The sequence below is a fragment of the Hemitrygon akajei genome, chromosome 16 (assembly GCF_048418815.1).
Source record: "Hemitrygon akajei chromosome 16, sHemAka1.3, whole genome shotgun sequence".
In the NCBI taxonomy this organism is placed as follows: Eukaryota; Metazoa; Chordata; class Chondrichthyes; order Myliobatiformes; family Dasyatidae; genus Hemitrygon; species Hemitrygon akajei.
In genome coordinates this window covers 87588661-87610320 of record NC_133139.1, presented here as the reverse complement: position 1 = coordinate 87610320, position 21660 = coordinate 87588661, and the positions used below count along the sequence as shown (strand labels likewise).

Below are 21660 nucleotides of genomic sequence, written 5' to 3'. Positions count from 1 at the left end.
ATAATCTTCATAAAAATGAATCTTGGAACCCTTAAATTTAAAAACTCTGAGTTTCCTTGCGTATTTTATGATTTGGTCTTTAACTTTGAAGTGAAGGAAGCAGACCAAAACTGACCTTGGTTTATTCGGATCCAAAGATTTCCAAGTGAAATTTCTATGCGCTCTTTCGATATCAGGAGGTTGAGGTAAAATATCCGGAAACAGAGATTTAAACAAGTTAGCAAAATAGTCCAATAGATCCCCACTCTCAGATCCTTCCTTCAGTCCAACAATTCGAATATTATTCCAATGAGATCTTGCTTCCAAATCGATAATCTCATGTTGAGACCTTTCCAAGTGGGCTGAAATATCCTCTATTTGATGCTTCATCTCCTTAAGTTTAGAATTCAGGGAAATAATATTTTCCTGCAAAAATTGAAAACTCACTCATAACGACTTCATCTCAGAAGAGGCAGCATCAAGTTTTACCGTGTTGACATCTATTTTCTTGTCGAGAACCATCAGCGAACGTTCTAGACGCTCAGCCCAAACCGACATTTCCTCTGCTCTTTCCCCCTTTCCATTGCTGCTTTCAGGAAGCTGCCTTCCACTTCCTAAAAATTACGACATAGTAACAACTATTCCCTTCTAAGATCTGACAAATAAAAGTTAAAAATTTGAAGTTTAAGCTGGGGAAAAGGAAGAATTAATTGCAGCCACACAAACTGTGTGGCACTCTCTTAGTCAGTAGGCGGAGTCTCAAAAGCAGACATCAACTCCAAGATCAACGACTGCCTGAGTCGTGCTTTTGGATCAATGCAAGATTAAGGAAGAGCCTTTGAAGACCATGACCTACAGGTCTTTTGAGCAGTCATCCTTCCTACATTAGCATATGCAGCTGAATCATATACCAGCAACAGCCAGCAACCGGAAAACTCTGCAACAATCCCACCGTAGAACCTTATGAAAGGTTTTGAGGATCAGCTGGAATGACAGACACAAGTACCAGGGTACTGGATGAGGCCAACATGAACAGCATCTCCACCATGATAAAGCAACACCATCTCCGATGGATAGGTGATGTCATCCAAATGTCTAACTCACGTCTCCCCAATCAGATCCTTTACTTCCAGTTGAAGAAAGATCAACAAGCCCTTGGCGTGTAAAGAAAACACTTTGAAGGTTACATTGACATCAGCCTGAAGGAATTCAATGTTACATCTAAGATCTGGGAAGCTATTGTACTCAGTAGAGACACCTGGAGGAAATCTGTTCAAGAGGGAGCTGCGCCACATGACAGCGAACTTCACTGAGCTGCAGAAAACAAGCGTCCACTGCAAAAGGAGAGACTGAACGACCAAAAGTCACAACCACTAACCACAGCCACCCCTTGCTCGTGTCTACACTGCACCAGAACATGTGGATCCCAGACTGGCCTCCACAGCCGCCTGAGGACCCAGAAATAGACAGCCAGCAAGTGATCACACAACTCATCTGTGCGTTCCATACACTAGCCCTGAATCAGTTCATAGCCTCAAGCCCTCTCCTGCAGAGTTCAAACCCAGAAACTCTGCAGCAGTGAGGAACTTCTCTGCCTGATGAGCAATGCAGGCAGGAAGGCTCCAGGGGCACAGGTAGAAAAGCCTTAGGGTGAGTTACAAATCAGCCCTGTTAGTGTTCTACTTCCTGTCCATGAAAATAGAAGATAAGGAAAATATGGGTAAAGAAGAACTTTGTAAAAACAGCTCAGCTCTCCGGATTGATTGTGGTGGCAGCCATGTTACTTTATGTGAATTGTGACTTACTTACTGCCCATTACACCACTGGTGTTTAGAGCAGCAATGAAGGTTTTCCACCTCTGGCGGTATTCAGGGCTTCCTTCATCATGTCAGGAGCTTCCTCTCGGTTTTCTCTGCTGTCGGTCACGCAAGTCCCCGGTGGTGACTCAGGAATACCGTTGGACTCAGATGTAGAAGGTTCTTCACTGCTGTCTCTGGAACAGTTTTGTTTTACAAGTCAGGGTTGTTGGCCCTGAGCTGAACCCCTGAGCCTGGAGAATCGGTGGACCACTCTTAGTCTGGCCTCTACCCTTTGATCTGCTTGGCATGGGTGACCGACCAAGAGCCAAAACATAAAGCCCTGACTCCTGCCAATGTGGCTGACTGCATTATTGAGGCACAGAAACCTCAAACCACAACAAGGGTGTGTTCCTCTTGGAGGTATGTGCATTGTGAATAAGATATCAACTTAAAATGGATCTTCAATAATTTGAAAATATCATTGCAATTCTTTCACACAAATTGTGTTTTATTTCTGCCTTGACATCTATATTGCTCAGGAAATGTGAAGAAATCATCTAGGTCAGCTTCCATGATGCTGACTTGAACAGGAGAATGTTGGGGGGATAAGAGTGTTTCTGCTGGAACTGCAGGCCTCTGTAATCTCATCATTACATTCATCGCTTTCACTGGAAACCCTGACAGTTTTGTGGTTTTCTAAGGAAAGTAAAACGGATACAAAATTAGCAGCCCTTCTCAACGATACCTCACGACATCTGTCTTCTGGTAAGTATGAAGTCCAAACTAACAACATACTGATTCATCTGTCAGGAGGGATTTCAGAGCAGGTCTGGTGCCTTTGTTTCATTGCAGTCCAAGTTCAGGTAAAATTTGGTTTACCCAGTGAAGTGTTATTTTATACAGTCGAGTGACAGGCTGCCTCGAACTGTAAGAAACTTAGCATAATTCCTCTTGACTCTGACTGCTAACGGCTCCTCCAGAGAGAGAGCTTTCATAACTGTCAGATCCAGGTTCTGATGCATTCGTTTATCACATGTAACAGGCAGTGAAATTTCCTTTAACAACCAACACAGCCCAAGGGCATGCAGGAAGCAGTCTGCAAATGTTAACACACATTCCGGTACCAATGTAGAACGGCCACAATGTTCAGCAGCAGACAAGCAACAAGAACAACACAACAGAAACAACAAAACAAGCTCGTTTCTCACCCTCAGTCCACCCACTCTCACACACAAACCTTCAACGTCTGATACTGGCCTGGACTTGCTGTCGTCAGGCCTTTGAGTTCTAGGCATGCTGATTTTCGTATTTTGACCATTCGACCTTCGAAATCCAGACTGTTGCACAAGAGCAGGAAGAGTGAGTTCCCGTGCATCTCCATTTTTCAGTGTGGAGGGATTCTTAAGCCACTTTTCTGCCTAAACGTTGTTCTACCACAATGTTGAATTTTGCCGACTGGGACAAATGAAGGTTCATTCGTTTTCATCTACAAGCTGGGGAAGCAGAAAACTGTGGTAAACTCAGTAGACTACTGAGATAGTGGACTACTTGACAGATAGACCTCAGTATGTGCGGTTGGGAGACTGTAGGTCTGACACAGTGGTCAGCAGCACAGGAGCGCCACAGGGAACCGTACTCTCTCCGGTCCTGTTCACCCTGTACACATCTGACTTCCAATATAACTCGGAGTCCTGCCATGTGCAGAAGTTCGCTGATGACACGGCCATAGTGGGGTGTGTCAGGAATGGACAGGAGGAGGAGTATAGGAAACTGATACAGGACTTTGTGATATGGTGCAACTCAAACTACCTGCGTCTCAATGTCACCAAGACCAAGGAGATGGTGGTGGACTTTAGGAGATCTAGGCCTCATATGGAGCCAGTGATCATTAATGGAGAATGTGTGGAGCAGGTTAAGACCTACAAGTATCTGGGAGTACAGTTGGACGAGAAGCTAGACTGGACTGCCAACACAGATGCCTTGTGCAGGAAGGCACAGAGTCGACTGTACTTCCTTAGAAGGTTGGCGTCATTCAATGTCTGCAGTGAGATGCTGAAGATGTTCTATAGGTCAGTTGTTGAGAGCGCCCTCTTCTTTGTGGTGGCGTGTTGGGGAGGAAGCATTAAGAAGAAGGACGCCTCACGTCTTAATAAGCTGATAAGGAAGGCGGGCTCTGTCGTGGGCAAAGTACTGGAGAGTTTAACATCGGTAGCTGAGCGAAGGGCGCTGAGTAGGCTACGGTCAATTATGGAAAACCCTGAACATCCTCTACATAGCACCATCCAGAGACAGAGAAGCAGTTTCAGCGACAGGTTACTGTCGATGCAATGCTCCTCAGACAGGATGAAGAGGTCAATACTCCCCAATGCCATTAGGCTTTACAATTCAACTGCCAGGACTTAAGAACTTTTTTAAAGCTATTATTAATGCTTTTGAGTTAGTGATTTAGATGCATATCATATTATTACTGAGTTAAGTATTGTATGTAATGAGTTTTTGCTACAACAAGTGTATGGGACATTGGAAAAATGTTGAATTTCCCAATGGGGATGAATAAAGTATCTATCTATCTATCTATCTATCTAGACTAGGCAGCAACTTGTTTATTCAAAGTTATAATCAGCCAGAATAAAGACCACACTTCCCTTCAGCTAATGGATCAAATACTACATTTACAATACTGTATTCTCAACTTTAAAAAAAAACTAAATCAAATACTCCACAAGACACTGCTCATTATTCTCAACTAAAACAGAAAGTTCTGGAAACACGTAGAAAATCAGACTGCATCAGTTATCATTTTCATTTGAAGATCAAAAGGCCTCTGGTCTGAAGTGTTGGCCTCTCTCCTTCCATAGATGCTGCCTGACCTGATGTTTCCTGTCTCTATTTCAGATTCCTAACATCACCTCCCTGAATGAGAAGGCACAGAAGGCCATTATTAGGTTGATTCTATATCTGCTGCTTGCATATGGGATGGGGAGGGGTTTTGAGGGGTTCTAACATTTTCTGTCATTTATTCATTCCGTAGGTTTCAATGTGATCCCCACACATTCTTCTAAATTCCAGTGAGTACAGGTCCAAAGCTGACAAATGCTCCTCATATGTTAATCTCCTCATTCCCAGAATCATCCTTGTGAGCCTCCTCTGGACTCTCTCCAGTGACAACACATCCTTTCTGAGATATTTGGTCCAAAGCTGTTGACAATACTCCAAGTGTGGCCTGACTAGTGTCTTATACTGACACCTTTTACTAATCAAATCACTGGCTTTAATATAACATAATTGATAACAAAGCAAATATTTTCAGGTATAACAGGTGTCTCAGCATGAATTAATGCAAGTAAGGAGCTTGTACATTCCTCCGTGACCATTTGGGTTTCCTCTGGGTACTCCGGTTTCCACCCACAGCCCAAAGGCATTCTGGGTGGTAGACTAATTGGTCATTGCAAATTGTCCTGTGATTAGGCGAGCATTAAATTGGAGGAGCCCAAGTGGAGTCTGGTGAAAAGTAGGAAAGAAATATTCCAAACAATCCTCCACATGCTGCACCAATCAATTCTCCACGAGATGCAGCCAAGCCATATGTCCAAAAGTAACTCAAAGGGAGCAAGCCCGGAGGCAGAGGAGGCAATGAGGATCTATGCTGTAAAGGTGTTGATTCAAAGGGGGGGAGAGTCATCATCCTCGTTAGACCAAGAAACTTCCTTTGAAACTAAGAAGGGTTTTAGAAGTGTTTTGAAACATTAAACAGTATCATCCTGGCATATCTCAGTCGGTAGAGTATTCCAGATTTTTGGTGCACAAGAGCAAAAGGCCGCATCACCAGTGTTTATTTGCTTGGCTGCAGGAACACTAAGTAAACCAGTATTCATGGATCTGAGATTACGACTAGGGATGTAAGGGGATAGACACTCCATTGTATTCGAAGGAGCCAGATTATTCAGAGCCTTGTATACAATTGGTCCCAACGGACACAGGCAGCCAGTGTAATGATGTCAAAACTGGTGAAATGTGCTCAGATTTTCTTTCTTTGGTTAAGATTCTTACTGCTTCATTTTGAACAAGCTACAGCCAAAATATCATTCTTGGGAAATCCAGAAAAGAGTGCATTACAGTCATCTAATCGGCTAAATACAAAAGCCTTCATCAGCTATTCTGCATCTTGAGATGTTATAAGAAATCAAACTCCTCTTGCAATGTTTCTTCAATGAAAGAATGCAGTCTTAATATTAGGGCTAATATGCGATTGGAAATTTAACTCAGAGTCAATAATAACACCCAAATTCTTTACTTCTGGCTTGATTTATTTCTAAGCTTCATGCTTTTTATTGCTACCAATAACCAAAATTTCTCTTTTTTGTTGAAATTGAAACTCATCCATTCTTTAATGTTAAGGCACCAGAGCAGCAGGTTTGGACTACAGCCGCAGGGTCTTCGGGTGCAGTTGTGTGTTCATGTGGTCGAAAAGGTTCTGTTTATTATCAGAGAAAGTATATGGTATGCAACCTGAAGTATTTAGTCTTTGCAGATATCCACGAAAAACAGAAGAACCTCCAAAAGAATAAACAACAGAAAAACCAAAGCCCCCTCTCCCCCTCCCCCACACAAGCAACAGCAAAGCATCAACACCCCCCACCCCCAGCACCCATTCCAGCAAAAATCATCAGCACCCACCACCCACCACACAACAGCCAAGCACCCAAACAGAGACCATGATCTACAGTCAACACAAACTATAGTTTCCCAGCACTTCCACATGCCTCTGTCTCTCTGTCTGTCTCGACAGAGCGATGCCACCGATTTCACAGCAAATGGGAGACAAACCTGAATAGCTCTGGTAATTCATTTCATGTTTTGAAATATTCTGACCTATTGGGAGCATGAAGAGTGGGAACAGCAACGGCCCAAGAATCGATCTTTGTGGCACACCAAACACTATCTCATGGATTTTGGACACACAATCACCACAACTAACAAAGAATTTTCTTCTTGTTATATAAGATTGAAACCAGCTTAAGACAGTATGAGAAAGACCTATCCATTAACTAAGATGGTTTATGAGAGCGCTGTGATCTGTGGTATCAAAAGCTGTGCTCTAATCGAAGAGTACAAGACCTGATGTTACCTGTGTTGGCATTAAGCCATTGGTCATTGACCACTTTAAGCAATGCAATTGCTGAACTATGATTTAATCTAAAAATTGATTGTTACTCAGACAGTGGCAGATGCCTGGAATACGCTGCATGGTGTGGTGGTGGAGGCAAATACATTGGATGCTTTTAAGGAACGTTTGGATCGGCACATGGATGTACTGTAAGGAAAATGGAAGAGTATGAACATTGTGAAGGTAGGAGAGATTCGTGTTTGGGTGTTTTTTTGATTTACTTTTTAGCTGCAGATGTTAGAATTAACAGATTGGATTGTGCTCACTATTTAGTATTAAAGAGACATTCTGTACAATATCACAACTGCTTCTAGGTTTTCTAATATTCTTAACAGTCAGTCTGAAGTTAGTGTTTACCTGAATCCAGCCTGCTTTGTAAATAAGGTAGAACATTTTAATGCCAAACCGAGGGCAGTGGCCGACAGAGTTTGCTGTGAAATATCATCTACTGTCATCATACCATGGGAGACTCAAGTAGTCTGTCAATTCAAAAGAGAATGTTCTTAAGGCTGAGCGTGAACTAAACTAACAGTTCACTATGAAATCTTGACGGCTCATTTAACGAAATACAACACAGCAGTTCATCTTGAGAGGCAGTCGTACTCTTCTAAAGTTATTAATGACAGTCCGGGTAATCCAAGAGTATTGTTTTCAACTACTGATCATCTGTTAAACCCAGCTCCATTGAGGGAACGGTTGCTGAAAGCAGATGAGGCTAAAAGTGAGACTTTTGCTGCATTTTTTACACAACAAAAACAAATAATGAAAGATGTAATGTAATACAGTCGTCAAGAATAAACCTTGTTGAACCTCAAACACGTCATCACTGTGAGCGAAAGTCCTTTAAGAAAATAAGTTCACCTCAACTTCAAGAAATAATCACTCAGCTAAAACTTCCCACTTGTGTTATAGAACCGAGAAGAGTACAGCACAGGAACAGGCCCTTCGTCCCACAATGTTGTGCCAAACCAGCTGAAACGGTGACTATACTCATTCCCATAGATGCTGCCTGGCCTGCCAAGTTCCTCTAGAATTTTGTGTGTGTTAAACAAATTGAGAAGTATTCAGGGAAGTTGGAGATGCATTAGGATGTGGGAAAGTGAGAGGTTAAATATTTCGAAGGGAATTGATGGATGTGAGGGTTACGCATCACCCGCCCTTGCGATTTGTGGGCAGTGAGCTCAGTCTGAGGAACAGAATGGTCACCTGCTTGAATTTCTTGGGCTCTTAAAGTTAGATACCATTCCACACAAGGGGAAATTACTTGCAATGATAAAGCCTTTGTCAAGAAGATGGGTTTAAATGAGAATGTTAAAACAGGAGAGAGAGGCACAGAGACTTAAAACATCAGCAGCTGAAAGCCTCCTTGTGGAAAAGTGGCAAAAACCAGGACTTGCTGTTCTTCAAGTTCAGAGATCAGAATTTGAGCAGGACTGACTCCTGGGAAAGTTGAATAGCTGGAAGAGATTACAGAATACTGGGAATTCAAATAATTATAAAAGGCTTCATTATTACAGAGACACGTGAAATATATCATCTCACAATTCATCTTCATCTTGTCTACTTTGTAACATGTACTTATTGAAGACAATGAAATTTTTTAAGATTTGCAGCTCAGTAACATCATTGGAGTACCAGTCTGGAATTTATCTGTTTTACCATTTTAAATTTAAATTTTGTCTGAATATTTGTAGATGACAGTACAGTATCTTCCAGATATAATTTTCTTTCAAGGAGATGCTTCCATTGGGTTTTGTCCCACAACTGTTGGCCTTTGTTTATGCTCTTTGTTGGGTTATTATCTTCCAAAGGTAGAATATCAGACAAGCACCAGCTAAACATGTAAAGATAGCCACCACATATATCCAAACTGAAGATCCAGGTTGATCTATAAAAACAATCACAAAATCAACAGTACAGGTCATTGACAGTCCCAGGTGAACACTTTATAACAGAAGTACTCTTCTCTTCTGATCACTCTTACCTCTGAGAATGCTTCCTCAGTAGACTCAAGTGTCAGGCGAGCTTATAATGATCAAGTATCTAAAGTAAACAATCAATCTATCTATATATTTATTTGTTTGTTTATTTATCTATTTGCTTACTTCCTTATTCAGATCCAGTGCAGAATAGGCCTGAATAGCCCTTTGAGCCAGGCTGCCTATCAGTTCTGATTTAATCTGCACCTAATCAGAGGACGATTCACTAAGACCAGTTAACCTACCAACCTGTACATCATTGGACTGTGGGAGGAAACTGGAGCACCTGGAAGAAACCCACATGTTCACAGGGAAAATGGACAAATTCCTTATCGACCATGACAGTAATTGAACCTGGGTCACTGGAACTGTAAAGTGTTGTGCTAACCATTACACTACCGTGCCACCCACAAACATATTGAGGAACTGGACTACCCAATGAGGCTCCCAGATAGTCAGATATAAATGAGGTTAATCATCTACTACTTTCCATATTCAGGTTAAGCAAGCTCAGTTCCTTCATTGATCAATTCCTGACACTGTCTGAAGGAGTTTGTACATTCTCCCCATGACTGCATGGGTATCTTCTGGGTTCTCTGGTTTCCTCCCACATTCCAAAGATGTACCGATTGGTCAGTTAATTGGTCATTGTGAGTCCTCCCCTGATTAGGCTCAGATTAAATCAAGGGATGGCTGAGCAATGTGTCTTGAAGGACCAGAATGGCTTATTCCATATCTCAATAAAAATTTTTAAAACATAATTGAAACACAAGGAAATCTGTAGATGCTGGAAATTCAAGCAACACATTTTGTGTATGTTGCTTGATGGTTGCTCACTGATTTATACCATACTTGGCCTCCAATTCCATGAATGTTTCCATTAATCTTAAGTATAACTGATATAGGTTGTTGAACTTTGGGACCATTAATTCACTCCACATGCACAGGATGTAGTGTCAAGTGGAGATAGAGGAGACTGAGGAAGTCATCCTGTACGCTGAATGTCTGATCTACACTGGAATGATGATGTGGAGTGCTGCACTCATCATGCAGACCAGGCTCTCTTCTTTCCCCGACCATCGGACAGGAGCTACAGAAGCCTAATGTACCACATTCCCAGGTTCAGGAAGTTATTACCCTACAACCAACCATCAGTTCCGGAACCAGGGAGGATAACTTCAATCATCACTAATCTGAACTGGTTCTACAACCTACAGACTCACTTTTAATGACCCTTTACAACTCTTGTTCTCAGTATTTTTTTATTTGCACTACTTTCCTTCTTTTGAACATTTTTTTAGTTTTTGTGAAGTTATGCATAGTACTTCATGAAATTCCATTATATTTCTACTTTGCCCTCATAAATTCCTGCAGGGAAATGGATCTCAAGGTAACACTTGGCAACATATACATACTTTGATGACAAATTTACTTTGAACTTTGATTAGCGTCAGGATGTAAAACATCGAACATGCTGAGACTCAACAATGAAACATACAAATCTGTCGGCTGTTGTGTCCGGGAACTCTGTCAGCTCTCAGTCAGTTGTTTCTGATTTCAGTCACATTCTAGCACTTGAGCGTAAAATCTCAGCTGAATATCCAATGTGGTACTGAGGGATTACTGAGTGCTGTCTTTTGATAAAATGCTAAATTAAGATTACATTATGTAAAAGACAAGAGAATCCCTTCCTTATATTCTGATCAATAATTTTTCCCTTATTGGGTTGGACTGTGCAATAACGGTGCCCAGGCAGAGAATAAATAAGCCTTACTACTTGGAAATCTCATTTCCTTAAAATAAAATCTTTGTGTTAATATACAAATACTATAGGCCACTGTGAAGTTTGTGCTGACAACCATGCACCTGTTGGGCTGATGGGATGTGGATCCTGAAAGTCTTTTCCTCTTTTCTCCCTGAACCTTAGAAAAGATAACCTCAGACCATCACAAGTCCTTAGTGCCGATCTGTTGTTGCTACTCACCATGGACAGCGAGAGCAGTGGACTGTCGTTTAACAATGGTGTTGGAGTGATGGTGACGTGTCAGCTCGGCCTCGCAGGTGAACTGCTGTCCATTCAGCTTTGCTCGTGGATTCACAGTGTGGTAGATAGTCAGCCCAGTACTGGCTGACCTGCTCACTAATATCTCACTTCCCTTCTTCAGTCTGAGTTGAAGTTCCCCTGAGACGTTAAACACACTGCAGGTAATATTCACCGGAATACCCTCAGTGGTGGTCAGGATGTGGATTTCAGGGTTGGAGAAAACTGTAACAACAGAAAACATTGTTAGAAACTTTCTCAAAACAAGTCTTGCGTTCCCTGTGCCTGACTAGACTAATGTTGCTAAAGCAACTGTGCGGTCAGCCTCTCCCATGTGTGAGGAGTTCACATACTGTACAAGCAGAGGGTTATCAATAACGTTCAGTTGAGACTCCTGCATGCTGATGTCCTGGTGTACAATTTTAGCTTTCATTACGTGGGAAATTGTGACTGATTTACAGTTCTTACTGGCAACACACACAAAATTCAGGATCTCAGTGATCAGCCACAATCAATGGAGAGGAATAAACAGTTGAAATTTGGGTCAAGGCTCTTCATCATGATGGGATAGGAAGAGAGAAAAAGCCAGAATAAGAAGTTGGGGAGAGGGACGTAGTACAGGCTGGAAAGTGATCGGTGAAGCCAGGCGAGGGAGAAGGTGGATGGGGATGAAGTAAGAAGCTGTCAGGTGAGAGGTGGAGAATGGAAAGGGCTGAAGGAGGAATCTGCTGGGAGAGGAGAGTGGATCATGGAAGAAAGGAAAGGAGGAAGGGGGAACAGAGGCAGATAATTTGCAGGTGAGACAAAGAGAGGGGGTATGAGGGGATCCTGAAGGGGAAATGAAAATGGAAAGAAGGGGGAGAGGAAATAAATGACCAGAAGTTGGAGGGGGGGATGTTCATGCTGTTAGATTGGAGGCTACTCGAATGGAATACCAGATGTTGCTTCTCCAACATGAGTGTGGCCTCATCGTGTCATAGAGAGGGACCGACCTGTCATAATAGGAATGGGGAGTTGAATTAAAATGGTTTTCCACCGGAGAGTCATCCCTGTTGTGGACGGATGAAAGGTACTCGACAAAGTGATCCCCCAAAGTACATCAGGTCTCACTGATGGAGAGGAGGACACACTGGGAACACCGGATACTGTAGACAACCCTGACAGACGTGCAGCTGAAGTGTTGAGTCACCTGGAAGGACTGTTTCGGGACCTCAGTGGTAGTGAAGGAAGAGGTGAATGGGCAGATGTTGCACTTGTTCCACGTGCAGGGGTACATGCCAGGAGGGAGATCAATGGGGAGGGATGAATGGACAATGGGATCACATAAACAGTGAATCCTGTGAAATGTGGAGAGTGGGGACTGGGGGTGCGAAGGTATAGATGTCCCTTACGCAAGGATTCCGCTAAAGATGGTGGAAGTTGTGGAGAAATTTACTTACAGTTAACTGCTTCTCAGATAAGTATATTCAGGAAACATCATCAACCAAAGATAAAACTAGGAACAGAACCTAGTCACACGGCCCAATGAGCCTGCTCCACCACTCTGTAAGATCATAATTCAATATAGATCAGCGGCTTTATGCTCATCTTCCTTGATCACCATTTTACAATTAAAAACTAGTAATTTCACTGGGAAATGGTCCCATTGACTGGGGATGTTTTGTGACTCAGGCTACCAGTTCAATCAACAGAGACACAATCGCTTGAGGAAACACCACCAACGAACAACAGGAAACTAAGTTCTGGTCCTTGTCTGAGTGCAGTGAACATACTCACTGTAAACCTCAATGGAAATGCTATCGATCTTCGGTGGAATTGAAGGATAATCCTCAAAATCTGCCGTGCAGGAGACTTCAGTCAGACCGGTCTCTCGTGGTGTCCATGTAGTTGTTGCCCTGACAGTGGTGGCATCTGACCGATTTGTTACTGAATTCTGTTGTTCACCGCTCCAAAACAATCGTACTCTCATCTTCGCAGCTGGATAGACGTTTGGGACCTCACATGTTAATGTGACCTCCTGATTCACTTCTACAACGTCTCTGCCGAGGATCCTCGGAGGGTCTGGAAAGGCTGCAAGACACACAAGAAATTCACTGCAGTTCAGTTTGCACTGGTAAATACTGATGGACGGAGCTGGAGACTGGCCAGGTCACACATCTGGGAGCCCTTTATACCTAATCCACCACTTAATGGCCACATGCTTCATTAGATCATTTTCCCTAATTTTCAGCTTCTCACTCTGTCTGATGCTCACCACAAGCTGTGGTACGTACAACATCATGCCCTCATGAATCAATCTCAATGTAACCTTAACTTGAATCTTGTTTTAGCATCACAGATGAGATTTAAATTTCCTCTTTCTGTCCTCAAGCCAACTTTCGCTCCTTAGTCCAACTGAGCAGAATATTCCATGAGCCTCTTTCACTCACCACACATCAGTATGGAACTATGCCAAACACAGTGTGAAAATCCTCAAGAGGATATCATTCAATTTCATCAATCCCCGTTATTGCTTCATCAAATAACTCAATTTCATCTACAAAGCCTGCTGGTTATTTTATAAACTCAATTGTCTTCAAGTATTCCCATATTAATGTTTCCAACATCTTCCCCATCACTGCGACTATAGCGATGGACCAGCAGCTGCTGATGACCTCCTTATGACCTTTCTGTCATTTCCCACCTCCCTGCACCTTCCCTATTCGGGGAGAATTGGGACATTATGTCAAGCCCTCCCACACTCTCCATCCTTCTCTATCCTCTCTGCACCAGGTGAGTTACAAACTTCAAGCATGGTTATCTTACTAATAACTTCCCATTCATATTTACCCGTCCAATCTCATTCTTCCCTCTGCTTTCTCTGAGTGTTGGCATCATATTCCCCCTTGGTAAAGAGTGAACAAAGTATTCATTCCGTATTCCATTCCCTCTGCCTGTAGGCACAGATCACTTGCATGCTTTCTGAGTGAATCCAGTCCACCTTCACCACCCACATACGATTTACACATCTGCAGAGTTTTCAATCCCTTCATGGTGTTAACTTTTGTTTTTATCTTCAGATTTACTCTTTTCCCTTCTTTTCTATTTCATCCTATTTCCTGCTCCTACAGGAAGCCTGGATCTCACTTCCTCTATTGGATTAGCCAGCTTGTAACTACAACCTCTGTTCCATAAAGATCACTCTTGGTTGTACATTATGACACAAATCTCCATTCCTCCATTTGAAGTTAGGCCACCTTTGCCAATGGTGAGAACCTCATAAGAACAGGACCGGTTTGGGCAGACCATGTTGGTAGCTCACGTGGTCCACAACATGAGATACATGGACATTGAGGCAATGCTTGAGTTCAGTGTTTGAACTCTCAACCTACGGGCCAAGAAAAAGGCTTAAATACTTGAAAATTATCATAGTTGCTTAATCAACCAGAGTTTGGTCAGGATTTAAATAAATATGCAAGTCAGTTATATTTACACAGAGGAAAACTATCTTTTGGATAGCTGCAAAATTACCCAGGTTCTCACTTCCCCGGATCGGATGGAATGGATCAAATAGGAATGATGTGAAAATGATCAGAAGGTAGCATCTTAGTAATGTATTTATTTTTAACAAAATACTTCAGTTTAAACTATCCCCAAAAGCAGGAGTAAATTTATTGTTATGTGGAACTCACAGTAAGTTTGCAGAGTTACAGATGCATTTGCGATCCAGTTGGTGGAGTTAGAGTCCAAGTTCAACTCTGCCAAGCAGGTGTACACCATTCCATCGTCTGAAATACTTGGAGTGACATTCAGGACATTCTTCAATGGACCATCTTCCGGGAAACCTGGGTCCTCTGTGGAATTACGTTGAACAACCTCCCTCCCTCTGAGCCAGGTGAGTACGAGATAGTTCTTTGGATAGACCTTCGGGCCAGTGCACTCCAGCTGATATGGTTTGTTAACTTCCAGCACTTCAGGAGGTGGAACAACACTTAAGTTTCGATCTGTTAAAGGAGAATCATGACTGACAGTAGAGATTGGAACATTCCAAAATGAAAATTAACCCAACAACCAATGTGCCAGTAGATCTTGCCACCCTGTGACATTCCCAGTTTGATGAATCTCTTCAGTCTGCACCAAAAGTCAGCTTTTTTTACTGGTGGGGAGGGGGGTTGTTACGTTGCTGCTGCTTATGCATGTGAGGGGGGAGCTGGGGAACTTTGGGGTTCTAATATTTAACTGTCATTCATTCTTTGGGGCACTCCTCTGTTTTTGTGACTGGTTGCAAAGAAAAAGCATTTCAGGATGTATATTGTATATATTTCTCTGACATTAAATGAACCTTTGAAACATTTGAAGTAAACCATTCACCTGTCACTCTGTGGCTCAGCTGTGAAAATCCATTAACCAAATAATCCTGTGATTCAGTGCATTGGTCCAACACTTTGGATTGTGAAACAGCAACACATTTTTCCTGACCTGAGACTCTCTGAGCTTCCTTTCCCCATTTCTGTAGAATTATCTCTGTTCAATGTCAATATCTAAACCCCTTTCGGACTGTGAACTCATTGTGGGGGAGTGAAGGGTAAATCCATTTCCCAGCAGGCCGTTCTCTACCTCCCCTGATACACGACAGCATCTTTCTGTGTAATGTTTTCAAATGATACATAGTTCCATTTTACTTCCTTTCATCCTGTTGTACTCTGCTATGGGATGTGTTCAGAACAAGAGATTTCACTTACTGTACACTGGGACTACCCGTTTGACCTCCTTCATTGTATTGTTATCAGATCGACATTTTACAATACAGGGTGCTGTAGTATCCCATTTCTGGACACTCGGAAATCGGACTGTAATCCACTTAACACAACAAGTGCTGCTGGCATTTATCCCTGGTTTATATTCTATAATCATCGTTGGGTTGTTACATGTTGTATTGCAGGTCACCTCCAGGGACTGTCCAAATTCCACCGCTGGGAGGTTTGTTTTGACCGAAACCTCAAATCCATTCAGTTTACCTGCCAGAGACAGACAGGGAAATGGAATCTGTTCAGTGAAGTGTTGTGTGCAGTTCAGTCTCAGCTAAGAATGGATAAACTTCCAGTTCAGACAGTGAGGGGACGGTTCACCAGACTGATTCCTGGGATGGCAGGACTGGCATATGAAGAGAGACTGAGACAACTATGTCCACGTACATTGAGGTTTGGAAGAATTGGTGAAGATTGAATCAGATGTATGTCGTTTTGACAGATCTCGAGAGGTTGAATGCAGGAGATATACTTTCCCTGGCTGAGGAGCGTAAACAAGGGGTCACAGTTTTGGGATACAGAGGGATGTGTGGAGAATAATCTTCACACAGCCGTGGTGGAGGGCACCTATTCTATGCAGTTAGTTTCCTGTCTATTTCCACATAATATAAATGTTTATCAGCATAATTTTGGTCCTCGTGTGTTCAAACAGAAGGAATAATTTCAGTCATTTTCTTTTTTTATGGGAATGTGTTTTTTCTCTCGTCACTTTGGGTGCTGGACAGTCTTTTTATACAGATTCTTTTGGGTTTCCTTGTTTTGTGGCTGCCTGTTAGGAGATGAATCTCAAGGTTGTATAGGGTGTACATAATTTGATAATAAATGTAATTTGAATCTTTGAATAAAGACATTAAATGTCACTCTGTTCTAACATTGGTGGATCTGATTTGACTCCTCCCTAAGATCTGATTTGCAGAGACGTGCCAAATTGCAGTTTCAGGATGGAGGGATCGAGCTGTGGAGAAAAATCTTCAGACAGATGTAGAGAAAGGTCAAGTCACTGAATATATTTAAGAAGGGCAAGGTAGAAATTGAGACATCAGTGACACATGGAGTTATTTAGAGAACACAGGACACCTGTTGTTCAACACTCTAGATTGAAGATTTTTTAATATCATTTCCTGTACACAAGTGTGAAGGGGAAAAACGTAATTGTTAGTCTGGATCCAATGCAGGTGGAAAAAACACAAAAGATAAAACTACACAATAAATATAACTGCATAAGATGGCTGGTATACACAGATTGATTGAATGTCCATAAAGCGATGTTAGGCTATACAAAGGAGACTTACAAGAAATGATAAAGCACTAATGGAGTTAATGGGTGGAAGTGGTGATCAGCCTCACTTCTTGGGGAATGTGTCTGGAACACATGTGACATGAACCTTTGGCGCCTCCCAGGGCAGTAACACGAACCAGTGACCCCTCCCAGGGCAGTAACACGAACCAGTGACCCCTCCCAGGGCAGTGACATGAACCAGAAGCCTCTCCCAGGGCAGTGACATGAACCAACAGCCCCTCTGACGGCAGCAACTCAAACCAGCGGACCCACTCACTCTCCTCCAGATTTTCCTTGATGTTTCAATCTTCCTCGATGCTTCAATCAACGTCCAAGGATATACGGTGAATCAGAAAGATAGGTTATTAGTCAGAGGGAGTGGTGTGGCTCTGTGTATAAGAAATAATATTAAATCATTGGAAAGAGATGACATCGGATCGGAAGGTGTAGAGTCTCTATGTGTTGGGTTAAGAAATGGCGAGGGTAACAGGACCCTAATGGCAGTTGTACACAGACCTCCAAACAGCAGCTCGGATGTGAATTACAAATTACAGCAGGAGATAGAAAAGGCATGTCAGAAAGGCAATGTCATGATCATTGTTGGGGATTTTTAATTTAAAAGTGGATTGGGAAAACCAGGCCAGTACTGGACCTCAAGAGAGAGAATTTGCAGAATGTCTAAGGCATGACTTTTTAGAACAGCTTGTTGTTGAGCCCACTTGTTGTTGTGCTGGATTGGGTGTTAGAAAACATAGAAAACCTACAGCACAATACAGGCCCTTCGGCCCACAAAGTTGTGTCAAACATGTCCCTACCTTAGAAATTACTAGGCTACCCATAGCCCTCTATTTTACTAAGCTACATGTACCTATCTAAAAGCCTCTTAAAAGACCCTATTGCATCTGCCTCTATCACCGTTGCTGGCAGCCCATTCCACGCTCACCATTCTCTGAGTAAAAAACCTACCCCTGACATCTCCTCTGTACCTACTCCCCAGCACCTCAAACCTGTGTCCTCTTGTGGGTGTTGTGCAGTGATATGGAGGTGGTAAGAGAGCTTAAAGTTAAGGAACCCTTAGGGAACAGTGATCACAATATGATTGAATTCACATTGAAATTTGAGACAGAAAAAAAAATCCAATGTGTCGTTATTTCAGTGGAATAAAGAAAATTACAATGGCATGAGAGGGGAACTGGCCGAAGTCGACTGGAAAGGGATTGTTGTAGGAAGGACACCAGAGCAGCAAAGGCTGGAGTTTCTGCAAAAAATTAGAGGGCTATGCAGTAGGGAAATTCTAGGCAGTTTCTAGAGGAGGTTACATGATAGACAAAACGAAGGGCCTGTAATGCGCTGTAGATTTCTATGTTCTATGTTCTATTCCCCCTTCTCCAGCCCTTTATCTCTTCCCCCAGTCAAATTCCCAACTCCTTACTTCACCCCTTCCCCCTCTCCCGGTTTCACCTATCAGCTGCCACCTTGTACTTCTGACTTCTCCCCTTCCTCCCCAGACCTGATGAAGGGTCTCAGCCTGAAACATTGACGCTTACTAGCTTATATAGATGCGTCCTGGCCTGTTGAGTTCCTCCAGCATTTTGTGTGAGTTGCAAGAAGTTGAGTGGTTGTTCAGACCAACCAACAGAATGGGAAAGAGATGTGGTCTAAGTGACTTTGACTATGGAAATATTGCCGGTGCCATTTGGGATGGTTTGAGTACCTCAGAAACTGCCGATCCTCTGGGATCATTTGGATCTTGGCGGCTTACGCTCGGACAGGGAGTCGGAATGGATCATCAAGAGGCACTTGGTCTGGAACACATCAGCCCGCGTCCGGTCCTCAATACTGAACATGGGAGGAGAGAGCAGTAACCGTGAAACAGAATGTCACGCTTCCGACATCACCGGCAAAATGACGTGTAAAATTTGAAAGCCGGTCCGTGAATTGTGCAAATATTTACTCGGTGCCCATTTTTCCCCATTTTTCTCTCTCCAACCGTTCTGCAGTTGACGTACAAACCAATGTGAAATTTCTCTTTTGTTCGGCCAAGCCAGAGACGACGGATAAAAACGTGAAACGAGAATAAAGCACACGACGCAAAAATACACAGTTACAAAGTACATTTACTATCTAATAACGTGAGTCCGCGTAAATACTCGCATATTGAATATTTTAAAAATATTTTACCTACCTGTTACGATAAAGAGTAAAGTGAAAACGAAAATTGATTCGCTCAGTGAAATCGGCCTGAAGTTCATAGCTTCTGAACTCGCCGGCGGGATATGTTGTTTTGCCAAAACCCTCAGACTTTGATAAACGTCAGAAAGCTCCCGAAGAGAAATCCGTTTGTCACGACTGACTGAGAGCGTCTCTGTGTCTCAGTGAGTTCACGAAGCTCCAACGCTCCGAGGAAGTTCGGTCAGGCGATAATAGACGGAAATGCCTGAAGCTGACTGTCTTACAATCACCTGCAGATCTCCAACTCACACTCGCGTTAACGCCCTAATCCAGGCAGAGAGTCAAAAGCTGAATTCTCTGTTAACTTTATTGAATTATCCGATTGAAAAGACCAGCAACTTTGCCCACCCATAATTTGCCTTGAGAGGCGGTGGTCAGGCAGCTCTCTGAACTGCTACAATCCTCTGGTGAAGATTCCCTCCCAGACCTCCACAGCAGGTTCTCACAGTGATGATGGACAATGGCAGTGGGTTCCCATGTCAAGGTGGCCTCTGACATGGGGGTGGGGAGAATCTGAAGGAGGTGATATTCCAGTGTACCTACTTGTAGAACTATGCCACACCAGTTGGCATGAAATACTGTTTTCTGACATCATTACTTCTGACCCTCGATTAACCCTACAAATATTGATCAGACTGCAGCAATATAATTCATATGCACCCAAAGGGTAGCATTCCTCGAAGATAGACCAGTAGAACACAGACACAGGCCTCTTGGCCCACGTTGTCTGCACCGATCTTTTTCACCTGAGGTAAAATCTCTGATGACACACCTATCTCTTCTGTGATATACCAGTGAAAAAAGTTCCACTTTATTTATTGATTTTATATACTTTCAGAGATACAGCATGAAACAGGCCCATCCAGATCAATGAGTCACACCACCCAGCAGCCCACTTTTTTAACACGAGCCTAATCCCAGGATAGTGTTAAATGACCAATTAACCTACTGTCTGGTATGTCGTTGGGCTGTGTTGGAAATCTGGAGCATCTGGAGGAAACCAAGGCAGTGACAGGGAGAACAGATGGTGCTGGAATTGAACTCCAAAGTCTAACACCTCAATCTGTAAAAGTGCCACGCTAACTGCTACCCTTGTTGGTCCATTCTCTCCTTACAGGTAATACACTCCAATCCAGGCATCATGTTGGTGAACCTGTTCTGTGCCCTCTCCAAAGCCTCCACATCCTTCCTGAAAGGTGGAAAACAGAGCTTTGCACAATATTCCAAATGTGGCCAAAGCAAAGTTTAAGCTGCCACGTGATTTCCCAATCTTTATACTCAATGCTCTAAACAATGGCAGCAACAGGAGAATTTCAAGAGCAAACATGAGGAAATCTGCCGATGCTGGAAATTCAAACAACACACACAAAATGCTGGTGGAACACAGCAGGCCAGGCAGCATCTATAAGGAGAAGCACTGTCGACGTTTCAGGCCGAGACCCTTTGTCAGGACTAACTGAAAGGAAAGGTAGTAAGAGATTTGAAAGTAGTGGGGGGAGGGGGAAATGCGAAATGATAGGAGAAGACAGGAGGGGGTGGGATGAAGCTAAGAGCTGGAAAGGTGATTGGTGAAAGTGATACAGAGCTGGAGAAGGGAAAGGATCATGGGACGGGAGGCCTCGGGAGAAAGAAAGGGGGAGTGGGGGGAAGCACCAGAGGGAGATGGAGAACAGGCAGAGTGATGGGCAGAGAGAGAGAAAAAAAACCAAACAACTAAATATGTCAGGGATGGGGTAAGAAGGGGAGGAGGGGCATTAATGGAAGTTAGAGAAGTCAATGTTCATGCCATCAGGTTGGAGGCTACCCAGCCGGTATATAAGGTGTTGTTCCTCCAACCTGAGTTTTGATTCATTTTGACAGTAGAGGAGGCCATGGATAGACATATCAGAATGGGAATGGGACATGGAATTAATATGTGTGGTCACTGGGAGATCCTGCACCTGCCCTTACACTTCCTCCCTCACCACCATTCAGGGCCCCAGACAGTCCTTCCAGGTGAGGCGACACTTCACCTGTGAGTCGGCTGGTGTGGTATACTGCGTTCGGTGCTCCCGGTGTGGCCTTTTATATATTGGTGAGACCCGACGCAGACTGGGAGACCGTTTCGCTGAACACCTACGCTCTGTCCGCCAGAGAAAGCAGGATCTCCCAGTGGCCACACATTTTAATTCCACATCCCATTCCCATTCTGATATGTCTATCCGTGGCCTCCTCTACTGTCAAAATGAATCCAAACTCAGGTTGGAGGAACAACACCTTATATACCAGCTGGGTAGCCTCCAACCTGATGGCATGAACATTGACTTCTCTAACTTCCATTAATGCCCCTTCTCCCCTTCTTACCCCATCCCTGACATATTTAGTTGTTCGTTTTTTTTTCTCTCTCTCTGCCCATTA

General features: G+C 43.1%; 1 protein-coding gene across 1 annotated transcript; it reads right to left on the bottom strand.

Moving 5' to 3' along the window:
* Nucleotides 1-426: 426 nt before the first annotated feature.
* On the bottom strand, nt 427-14724 carry LOC140739673 (intercellular adhesion molecule 1-like). The gene is made up of 4 exons (XM_073068044.1): nt 14637-14724; nt 12742-13035; nt 10909-11190; nt 427-593 (listed from the first exon to the last, which is right to left on the bottom strand). The coding sequence occupies exons 1-4, from the start codon at nt 14722-14724 to the stop codon at nt 427-429; spliced, it is 831 nt and encodes a 276-aa protein (XP_072924145.1).
* Between the last annotated feature and the right edge of the window lie 6936 nt (nt 14725-21660).

Bases quoted from the DNA above. Each gene is read 5' to 3' on its own strand.
- LOC140739673 (XM_073068044.1), bottom strand. From the start codon at position 14,724: ATGGTGTACACCTGCTTGGCAGAGTTGAACTTGGACTCTAACTCCACC. The intron at 13,036-14,636 runs GTGAGTTCCACA...TGTGTCTTGCAG, and splicing joins TGTAACTCTGCAAACTTACT to CCTTTCCAGACCCTCCGAGG. The intron at 594-10,908 runs GTGAGTAGCAAC...CGTAATTTTTAG, and splicing joins CACTGCTCTCGCTGTCCATG to GAAGTGGAAGGCAGCTTCCT.